At 33.9% G+C, this 11,571-nt stretch overlaps 1 protein-coding gene across 1 annotated transcript in view; it reads left to right on the top strand.

The window, feature by feature from the left end:
- Positions 1 to 2,183: 2,183 nt before the first annotated feature.
- LOC146166843 (E3 ubiquitin-protein ligase NEDD4-like) overlaps positions 2,184 to 11,571 on the top strand; it is a 39,263-nt gene continuing 29,875 nt past the window's right edge. Inside the window, exons 1-6 of the mRNA XM_083383533.1 lie at positions 2,184 to 2,982; positions 4,030 to 4,176; positions 5,641 to 5,729; positions 6,145 to 6,238; positions 6,694 to 6,732; positions 7,296 to 7,349. Of these exons, the coding sequence (XP_083239659.1) occupies positions 4,132 to 4,176; positions 5,641 to 5,729; positions 6,145 to 6,238; positions 6,694 to 6,732; positions 7,296 to 7,349 (321 nt within the window). The 5' untranslated portion in view covers positions 2,184 to 2,982; positions 4,030 to 4,131. The remainder of the gene's footprint in view (positions 2,983 to 4,029; positions 4,177 to 5,640; positions 5,730 to 6,144; positions 6,239 to 6,693; positions 6,733 to 7,295; positions 7,350 to 11,571) is intronic.

Genomic DNA, 11,571 nt, shown 5'->3' with positions numbered 1-11,571 from the left:
TGTAATTTATGAAATGTTTCGCGTAATTCTTAGCGAAAAACTGCATTTAGCAATTCTCTGCGACCCACCTGAAATAACTTCGCGCCCCACTGGTTGTTAATATTGTACGCCAGTGGTTCTCAATCGGGTGCCGCGACCCTCTAGGCCAGTGGTTCTCAACCTGTGGTACGCGTACCGCTAGTGGTAACCGAAGTCATTTTGGGTGGTACCGGCACGCAGTATGTTTTTAAATAAAATTACAGTTTTACGAAAAAGTTTAGAATTTTTTTCTATTGTAATAAACTATACATTCATCGTTATGATTGTATAGTTAAATCTTTTATGCTTCATCAATGATATGAATTATCATCTTTCCGGAACATCTATGCAAATTTATTTTATGACATAGACCAACAAAAAAGAATCTCAAAACTTGACTACCGGTATCTTGCAAACTTAAAAAAGGGAAACTTTTTCAAGATTAGTGGGCCGCATTTGTTTCGAAATTTGCGGACTAACTAATTAGCTAATCCGCCCCTGTTAATAATCCTACATACATTTTGAGTAAAGTTAAGTTTTTCGATAATTTGTTGGTACGCAACAAGATCATAGAACCTCGAGGTGGTACGCGGTGAAAAAAGGTTGAGAACCACTGCTTTAGGCCCTAGGGGGCCTTTGGGCCTTTTAACGCTCAGGGTGCCGAGAATCGGGAGATATTTTTAAAAAAATTAGAATTCCAATTTTTGCTCTATTGGTAAGCTTTTTATACATTTTTTTTGTGTACGATCGTAGTGTCAATAATTAAAAAGGTTTTATTAACCTTGTTGCACAGGTAATGTGCTGTTTCAATCTCGCTATTGTAGCGTTATATATAGTTAACCACGCAAAAATACGAGCAAGGGTGCCGCGAACTATTTATAATTTTTGTAGGGTGCCGCAAGCCAAAAAAGGTTGCGAAACACTGTTGTAGGCGATCCCGAAATTTAATTTAGAAGCCCTAGGACAATTGGTTGGAGGCGTTTTTGTAACCTCGCGATATTTTTTGTTCATGCAAGAAACTAGTTACAGTATTTAAAAATAAAGCACAAAACTACCCTAAACAGTAATTAGGACGAGATACCGTGCAGAAAGAGGCTAAATTTACCGGACACCAAGGTTGTTCAAAACGACATACAATCAACAGGTTGAAGCGTAAAACAATAGCCAATTCCTACCGTGGATACATGCAAGAATAATAACCACTTTAAAGTTTCAAGTTTCAAGTTTCAAGTTTCAAGTTTATTTATTTGTCCCCATCCACGCTTGATACAATACACACACTTAAAAGACCATATTTATACAATGCGATATTTTTTAAAGGGTTTTTAACAGTTTTTAGTTTTGCTAGTTATTAATCATTAGTTTTTCGAACTTTAAATTAAGGTAGAGTAGTTATAATAAACGTGGATTATTTAAAAACCTGAAGCAGCCTGAAGTAACATAAAAATATTTTAACACTCGTAAATATTAATTGCTGCTGCGCGACACGTTTTCCAGCAATGTGATGTCGAGCCATTTAACCAAAAAGATAGATTTATCTTGAAGAACTTTTTATTTTAGTAAAGAATAAATTCATTTTGTCTTTAAACGATTTACATTTGGTGGTAACCGGTCATTATCGTAAAAAAACTGGTTGGGGACCGCCACTGATCACCAAATGATAAAACTCCCTTTAGTAAATAAACCACAAAGCCTACGCCTTCCTCAGAGCAGTAGTTTTTCATTGATAAAATAAGTTTATGCTTTTTACGTAACAACAGCAAATGATTCACTGACATCAAGGATAAGTGTAATGTTTTTGTATGGAATACCTCCAGTTGCACTGCAGCAAACAATCCGATAGTTAGCGTCACCATTACAAAGCCAAGGGCTGTTGATTGGTCAATTACAAGTTTTGGCGCTGGTCTAGAATCCTACCACAACGAAACACCATTTGGATTAGGGTGCTGGTTAGCGTTTGGGTTAAGGTGGGTCAAGTATTATTATTAAACAAAGAATATAATAATACTTGACCCACCCACACCCGAACGCTAACCCGCACCCTAACTCAAATTTTGTGCGTTGATTTTAGAACTGTGGTAGGATTCTAGACCAGCGCCCAAGTTTTTGGTACCGTGTCTTTGTAAACGATACGACAAGTTCGAGTTGTCAGGAATACAGGAGTATGGTTGAAAAGTGGTTATCTAATGCATTTTAAAAGTTTCTGAAGTATTCGCAAAACTAAAATATATCTTAATAATTTGGTTAAGAAACCTTTGACCTTAGTTAATCTATTAGGGCAGTGGTTCTCAACCTTTTTTTCACTGAGTACCACCTCGAGCTTCTATGATCTTGTTGCGTACCAACAAAATGTCGAAAAACTCAACTTTATTCAAAATGTATATAGGATTATTAACAGGGGTGGATTAGCTAATTAGTTAGCCGGGAAATTTCAAAACAAATGCGGCCCACCTCAATAAAGTTTCTCTTTTTCAACTTGCAAGATACTGGTAGTCAAGTTTTGTAATTCTTTGTTGTTTTGCTATGATGTCATAAAAGAAATTTGCATAGATGTTCCGGAAAGATAATAGTTCCTATCATTAAAGAAGCATAACAAATTTAACTATACAATCATTACGACGAATGTATAGTTTACAATAAAAAAAATGCTTAACCCTTTAGTAAAACTGTAATTTTACTTAAAAACATACTGCGTACAGCGTACCACCCAAAATGGCTTCGCGTTCCACAGGTTGAGAACCACTGTATTAGGGTTTCTGGTAACCTATTTTTTTTTGCAGCCATTTGTAAAATAACTTAAGTCCAATAAACAACAAGTCAACTCCAAGTCATCAGTTGGCCAAGTCAAGTCCCAGTCAATTTATAACTAAAGCAAGTCAACTTCGATCGAATCCTTGTCAGTCCTTGTCATAAAACTAAAATGTTAAACTATTAAAATTGGTAAATTGTCTGATTCAGCAAAAGGTAAGCTAAAAATAGGAAACTGCTACATATATATACCAATTAAAGTGATTTATGTGCAAAAGAGGATAAATAGCTCAATTATATTAAAAAGTTGATTAATGAAAACACCTCGTTTCAACCCAAAAGTGTTTTGTCGACTCAAGTCAAGTCAGGTCACTTGCCCAGAAGAGTTCAGTCATGTCAAGTCATTACAAATAGTGACTTATGTGCGCTTAATTAAGGTCATTGGCTTAAGCAAATTTAACACTTTGGTGCATATTAGGGTCTTGGTTTCATTTCATAATTTGTGGCCATCAAAAACTTGCGCCAAAATCTAAGGTTTATATGTTTAATTCCCTAATCACGTATGATAGTTCTTTGACTTTTACTATTGTATTAATTTCATATAATGTGTCTCCATTTTTGAGTAGTATATTCTAGTATTGGCAGGAACAAGGTATTGTGCACTGGTCTAGAATCCTACCTTTTTTTAAGTAACATAAGAGTTGTCCAACAAAATTTGCAAAGAACAATTATATAAATGTGGGTTAATGAATATAATAATATTAATACTTGACCTAACATGTTTATTAACACGTTAAACACCTACCCAAAGCAAAACAATGTTGGAAATATAACCCCTTGATGAAAATGTGGTAGGATTTTAGACCAGTGTCAGGTCTTGTATAAATTTAAAATATTAAATTATTTTTATATCCAAGTATTCTCCTAATTAAACCCATAGTTTAAAGATGTGTGCAAAAAAAGTCTTATAAATATATTAACTACTGAATGTAAAAAAACGTTTTGTACAAAAAAAATAACCCTGAACAGCAAAATGTATTAGCTTATTAGGTTTGGGTAATAAGTTAGTACTTTTCTTTTTCCATTGGCAGTAAGTGTTTAATATTGAGGGACTGTAGGGAGGTAATACCTTTATTTTACCGTTTTAAGCCGGATCCAGATTTACAAGTTACACATGTATTGTGTATTAATAAATTGATAGATTAGGGTTAACAGGTTTATCATTTAGATGTTGTATTTCTGACATTTCTTCATGTTTTTCAGATTTTTTGGTAAATTGTGTGAGGAGTTTTGTATACTTTGACACGTTAGCAAGCATAAATACTTTTGGATTATTGGATTTACGTCAATTGGAAATATCTGTTGATGGCTAATCCTAATGTGCGCGTTTATGGGCACTCCAGTGCCCAGGTAATGATTTGTTTCTGCTGTTTGACTTTATTTTTAATATAAATTATTTTGTATATTGATTTATATGGCTTTCTGTATAACTTTTTTGGCAGGTGAACCTTGAAAAAAATTTCAGCTAACAATAAACCGGGATGAAAATTAGTTTTTTAATCTTGATTCTTAAAGTAAATTTAAATTGCTTTCCGCAAGAATTCATAATCGTTTAACTACATGATTTATACAAAACATATTTTTAAGTCCTAATGGAATCAAACTAATTAGCTAAATGACCAAAAGCAAAATTTTAGAAATTGTTATGTTACTGAGTTGATTATTTATTGACTTATTTTCTGAAAAAAATATTATAAATTTGCATGGTAGGTCAAAATAACTTCTCAAAGTAAACATTGTTAATATATATACTTCACAACCATGTTGTTGTAAAGGTTGCATTGTGCGTATGTTTAGTCTTTTGTTTGTAACTACTTTATGAGTGACCAAACCACACATCATGAGAATTTTTTTCCTATCCTATTTAACTACTTACATTCAAACTATTTTTGAAGAAGAGAAGATTTTTCTACCTATGAATTGTATTTATGCTTTATTTCTGTTGAATATTTCAACAAATTTTTAAAACAGATTTTGTGATAGCGTGATTGCATTTATTCAAGAAGCCATACAAGGTTAATAAAAAATTGATTAAATTGAGCTTACACAATATAATCAACATGTTCTTGTGCAACTTATGTAATAAATTTTGCTGAGCAAAGATAAAGTTAGGAAAGAAATAGGCTGATATTTATCTCGTCCATGAGAAATAGGCTGATATTATCTCGTCCATGTGTAAGGAGTGGCTCTAGTCAAAAATTCATTTCATGGTTTATTATGTTAGGTTGAGTTCCTCCTTTATCTTTGCGTCCGATTGTTGATCTTTTTTTACACTATTTTTTAAATATATAAATGTTTTACTGCACAATTTTTTAGAATAGGCACAACATTCATGTTAGATATACATATACCTGAAAACCAGCTGTTCGCATTAAGACTATTACAAGCGTTTAGAACCACTGGTCGTCCGCTCATGCCCAAACACCAGACAGTCTTCTAAATAACTGTTATCCTATGTCAAATGAATTTCTTTTTTTCTTAATTTTTAGGCTTTACTGTTTTAAGTATTTTTTATGTCAATAAATAATCACCCACTTATCTGGTAGATTAAAATTGTTCTGATTTATGTTTATTGCACACAAATGTGTGTATACCTGTAAGTTTATTTAAAGGAGCTTAGTTGGCCAAAATAGTTACATGACTTATTCTTATGTATGACATCAATTTATAACTCACTCATTTTTGTATATATATATATACACGTGTGTGTGTGTGTGTATACCACATTGTTTTCCTATGCTAGATACTGTCAGATCTAACAACAGTACTTTACATTGTTGCATTGCATTAACCAAAATAATGTTTTTATTTTAGTCTGATCTTCAAGCTGGTAGTTATCGGCTCATGAAGATTGAAGTTATTTCAGGACACAGCTTAGCCAAAAAAGATATTTTCGGTGCAAGGTATGACATAAAATAATATAGGACATATGTAAAATTTTGTTTGTTTGAGTATACTTATATACTTCGCAATGTTGTAATCAGATTTCTTAATTTTTTTTTTACTTTACAAAACTGCCTAAAAATATCCAATTTTCCTAATTTCTGCCTTTTTGGGTGGGTGGAAGGGATGTTGCCGGTAATTTTTTCCTAAACTTTTTAAACATTTTATTACACAGCATTATTTTTTTGGCTTGTAAATGCTTTTAACAAGGTGCGCTACAAATGTTTTAAAAACCTACTATTAAGGGCACGATTTTTGAGTGTTCTTTGCCTTATTTAAACATGCTTCTCTTGGTTTATGTTTTTTTTTAATTTTCTCAAGGTTTAACAAATTTTTGTTTTTCTAATTTTGTTGTCTTGCAATATTTTCTTGCAGTGACCCTTATGTTTCTGTTTCACTTTACAAACAAGACAGGGGAGGCAGTCCAAAAGTCACTTATGATTCTGTGATAACCAAAACAAAGAAGAAGGTAAGTTTTTTGGCAAGGGAAAAAATATTTTTTTAGTGATTTAAGGAATTTGCTTCTTAGTCCATTATCTTTTGATGGGACATGAAACTTATTACTATCATTAATTTAATCAACTTGTTTACTTGTGGCCTTGTGAGTGTAAGGATATAGGATAAAAACATTAGTTATGATTACCACAAAACATGCTGAGTTGCCTTTTCACAACTATGTTTACACACTGTATTAAATGCACAGAGATATGTCTGCATTTTTAGCGAGTGTTATTTTATCTGACAAGTACTCATTGGCGAGTGTGAATTTTAATTTAGGGCCAACCTTGGATCTAGAGTACTTTTATATTACAATCAAAGGGAATAAACAAAAAAAAAATTAGGGTACTAATCATATTATGCATGGTGCTTACATAAAATACCAGCTTCTTTTATAGAATAATTAAACTTGTTTGTACTTTGCAGACCTTAAATCCAGTTTGGAATGAATCTTTTATTTTCAATGTAAGTGTGAATATAAACTGTTCTACTATTTTGTTTCATACACCGAAGTTCTTCTCTATATATAAATTTTATTTTTGATATAAACAGTTATTTTAAAACCTTTTTCACTTTTAATGCAAGCTTTATTGTGCAACCCACATGACCAATCGAATGAAAAACAAATTAATGAGAAAAAGAACAATGTATTTACATGCAATACGACGTACTGAAATAGGTAATGCCGCACAACACATCTAATTGTTACATATTTGTTAGATTGTTGCATAAATGTTACGTAATGATAATGAAATGCAATAATTCCCGATCTAATAGAAACTGTAACATTTAGAAACAGCTTGACGACCAACTGGTTGGGAAGCACTGTTATAGAAGATTTTTAACATTTAAACATGCATTTAATTGCAAGCATTACAAATTAAAAATCACTGTATTATGTTTGCAAATTGCTACTTTTACAATTAAAATTATGAAATAAGCTATTACAATTCAAATTATGTTTGTGTCAATAATTGTCACAAAGTCCCCATGAAATTCCTTTATTCATTCCATTGTACATCTTGCAGGTTGGACTTCGCCATAATCGCCTCCTTTTTGAAGTTTTTGATGAAAACAGATTGGTGAGTTTTTCTATTTTTAATGTTTTAGATTTAGGACCAGGATTGCATGAAGCAACTGGTACACCACCGTACATATATTACATAGGTTGCTGATTATAGACACTATTCTACGATGTTCTACAAAACAGTTTAGTTAAGCTTTTGCAAAATTTGTCCCATGAGGGCAAGGACAAACTTTTGTAGAAGTGTACTGTTTATCAATTCATGTTTTTTTGCAGACATTTTATGTAACATAGTAACAGCAAAGCATTGGTATTGGGATAAAATGTGTAAGTTAACAGGATAGCTCAAAATTGACTTTTCTGCTTTGTTTAAGCTGGTAGTTAAAAGTTATGTTGCTGTTTTTCTCTTAACGTGTTGTTCTTGAACTTGAGTCCTAAGACAGCTTGATTAATGTAACAAAGTTTGAAGAGGTTCGCACAATTCTTTTAATTTAGTTTAACTATCAGCCAGAAGCCAGAGTATGACCTTCTCACTCAATTTTAATGAAAATAGAGCATTTGACAGCTTCGTTTGTCTGAGTATTGTAACGTATTTTAGAGCAACTTAGTTTTATGCTTTTTTAAGCATGTTTGAAATGGATGACTTTTCTTTTCTGATTCCATTATGTTAATAATCTAAAACTATTTCTTTATGTTTCTAGACTAAAATTTTTTTTTTAAGCAAATTAAATAAAAAGTTATGTCAATGTTGTGTTTTTATGATGGTAGAAAGTTTTATTCCAAGATAAAAACACACATAGCTGCAGTTGTAAATGTGCTAAAATACCAAATACCTACAAATTTAATCAGAAAACCATAAGACATCAATGCGTTCTGGGCAGTTGTCCAGCAAAGAAAAAACCTCAAAACCCACCCAATAGCGGAACTGTTCAGCGGACGCGTCACGCAGCTCAAACAGAACTAGAGATACCGGATATCGTTTGTGTAGCCGGACATCACAACGAATGCAGCGATGGCACTTGCACTAGCCTCATCGCTATTCTGCCCCTTGTTATGCTTTTTGTTAACGGTTGTTTACATTGACAAAGTAAATTGCAATGGCACGCGCATATATCACGTTGCAGTTACCTCACGCGCGTACAAATTGTATTGCTGTTGAAATAACTTTTCAACTACGTGAAGTGGCTATTTCGGCTTTTGTTCTCTTCAGGCCTGGAAATGTATATTAAATTAGTACGGTTTCGGGCAGCGGCTTGTTTTGAACCCAGGTGTTACGAACACAACCTAGACTTAATATGTTTAATTCTTTCTCGACTTTACTCGTTTTTCGTCAATGTAAGGGATTGTGAAATAAGCTATTGCTGCCCGGCATAATTTATAAACGAGTGTTGCTTATCTTAAAGGCAACAGTATTATATAATCAAATCGACGTAAGGGATTATATTTAGTCTAGAAATGACAGTATTTCGATTTAATGCCTTAGAAACGTGCTTCTCAACTCAAGCTTGTCTTTAAATAGATCTTGTTTGCGGTTTTAGGACAACGCGGAGTTCAGCCTAAAAATCTAAACATTTACTTGTTGTTTAAATCAGTTAAAATTCTGCTTTTTTAATATTGTTTAATTACATAATTGAAACCCGTTTTAAAAGGTCCATGCTTAGGAAATTCTATTTGTGGCATTAAACGTGGTTTTGCAGGGTTTCTTACATTTTATGGGAATTTACAATTTTTAGGCAATATAAAGTTTTTATAGCTAAACGCAATGGACAAATCGATATTTTATCGACAGGAAACCTTAGCGCTGCGCTTCTGTTGCTTATTGCGTTTTTTAGGCCTCTTGCTTTAAGTGCTTTCGTCTGCGTCGATTTAGTGATTACTGAGGAAAAAAAATTGGATTTAACAATGGGTCATGGTTTGCGTAGTATTTTTAGTTTGTTGCTGGCTCGACATGCATTTCTAAAGTGCGTACATGTGAAGAAAAAATGCATTTTTTTAACTATGAAGTGTTGAAGTGCAACGCAAGACAAAATGACTTCTTTTTTTTATGATTTTTTTTTTTTAGGTATACCAGCATTTCTTTTGAATTTCTTGCAAGTTTTTATTACATTGCTGAAAAAAAAATGTTAAAAAATATATGCCCAATATTTTTGAATACGTTTTCCGTTAAAGCGCTGATCTAGTTCAATTGACAGCATCAAAACGTAAACAAGTTGGACGTAGAAAAATCATTGGCGCGAAGCGCGAAAATTTTTCGCACTTACGTATAGTTAAAATAATCAAAAAGTAAGTATTTTATTTTTTCAAGACTACATTAGAAGATCCGCCCAAAACGTTGAAAAGATCCGGAACCGGATCGCTATCCGCCATTTAAACATGACCGACCTATACGATTAAAAAGAAGCGTTTATGCCATTTGAAAATTATTGTTCAAATTATAAGCATGAGCGTACCGTTTTAATAGAATGTTCCAATTTATGGAATAGTTTTAGGTTTGCTGAGCAACATGAAGATGTAGCTTGTTTAACACAATCGGCACAATTAAACTGCCACCTTAATTGTAATTGCTCAACATGGTTTGTTCTGTTAATAACGCGCAGATGCATTTGGTCGCTTCTGGTTTAAAACGTTATTTTTGGAAGTACGTGAGGTACCATTAAGAAGTGTTTTTTTTCTTCCCTTAATCCAAGGTTAAACGCTTAGTGGTTTTATCAGTAGCCGAAATGAGCAAACCGACTATTTGCTTGCTCGACATTACGTTTTGCGTGTCAAAATAGTTGCTGCTATAACGTAGTTTACTGATGCAGATTTTCGGAACTGGGACTCGTGACCTAAAAGACCGTATAAATTTTTCGAGAAAAATTCCACGATTTCTCGCGATTTGCATTTCCTTCAGTACGCCGCACTCGCGCCCCAACGGTAACTTTCCTGGAAAAATACTGTGAAACAACCTGCCAACAGTTAGAAGGGATTTTCCCCGGATTAATGTTTGCCGTAATCGACCAGAATACTTCGTTTTCCCCGTTGACGCTCCTTCTTTCTCACTCTGGTGCGTGTTTGTCGCTGTTGTCACATGACTACTCAGGTCACGTGACGCGTGATGTAATGAAGTGCGCCGTGAGCACTGATGCGAAACCACCTATGGAACGCTTGACAATTTAGTATGGCTCGCAGCAGATTTTTTTTCAAAGTATGAAACTTTGCAATAAAAATTGAAAACACCAAATGTTGATGTAAGATTGTTTTATTGATATGTCTTTTCCATTATTGGAAATGTTTAGTATACATTAAACCCTGCTATGACGTTTGTCAGCTTTTTTAAAATTACGACACGATTAATTTGGCCGTTTTTGTTATGTTAATTCTGGATTTGGAGTAAACTATATTTTGTCGCGTGAGCGCGTGGTAAGATTGCCTAAAGGCCCCAGGGTTTTGCGTCATTTTTCTCTTGCGAAATTTGAAATCTAACTTTCTAAAGCACGTCTGAAAGATTATGCAAATTATGCGGCCCACATAACCAAAATATGTAGCCTGTTCCTGCAACAAAGAAATGCTGTTAAACTTATCACGCCCGCAAAGCACTCTTAAGTGGCTCGCGCAATAAATTAGTTTCACAACTTGTTTTTTTTTTAAATGTTCTGCAAGTCAGTCGCAACTAGTTTAAACACATAGATTTTAAGTACTGTAAAAAGACCTTACAGCAAACCAAAGCCCTGTGCTAGCCAACTTTGGGTCGAATGTTTGCAAGTTAAATTTGTTAGTTTTCTCGTACTAAAATTATCAGAAAGTCACCATTAAAACGCTGTTAACCATCTTCAAAAGCGGTAGGCATCGGACAAACACGTTTGCCTCGCAATAAAGGTTAATCCTCGCTCGGCCAGTTTTACCCTCGTCGCAGGCTGGCTCGGGCTACGCTTTCATGCATGCATTGTTGATGTTTGCGGTAAGTAATCTGTACTTGGCTCGACTTAAAAAGGTGCCTTTCTCAATACTGGCCGAGGCCGTTTTTCGATCGGAACCGATTTGTGATTGCGCAGCGATTCGTTTACAAATAGAACGTTTGCTTGATTACCGAGCGCTGCTGATGCTTCACCGTACCAATAAACAATGTAAACAAAATTAAAAGGCGTTTAAAACATTAACGCAGCAGTTTGAAATATGTTTTCCTGAGAAATGTTACCGTACGTCACATTTTCATCAAATGTACCGACCCCATTGCTGGTCAGTGGTCACATGTTTAGATTTGGCCTTTGTCCAAATATTGCGCGCGTTACATGATAGTT

The sequence above is a fragment of the Ascidiella aspersa genome, chromosome 1 (genome assembly GCF_963924565.1).
Source record: "Ascidiella aspersa chromosome 1, kaAscAspe10.2, whole genome shotgun sequence".
In the NCBI taxonomy this organism is placed as follows: domain Eukaryota; kingdom Metazoa; phylum Chordata; class Ascidiacea; order Phlebobranchia; family Ascidiidae; genus Ascidiella; species Ascidiella aspersa.
This window is presented reverse-complemented; position numbering and strand designations above follow the sequence as displayed.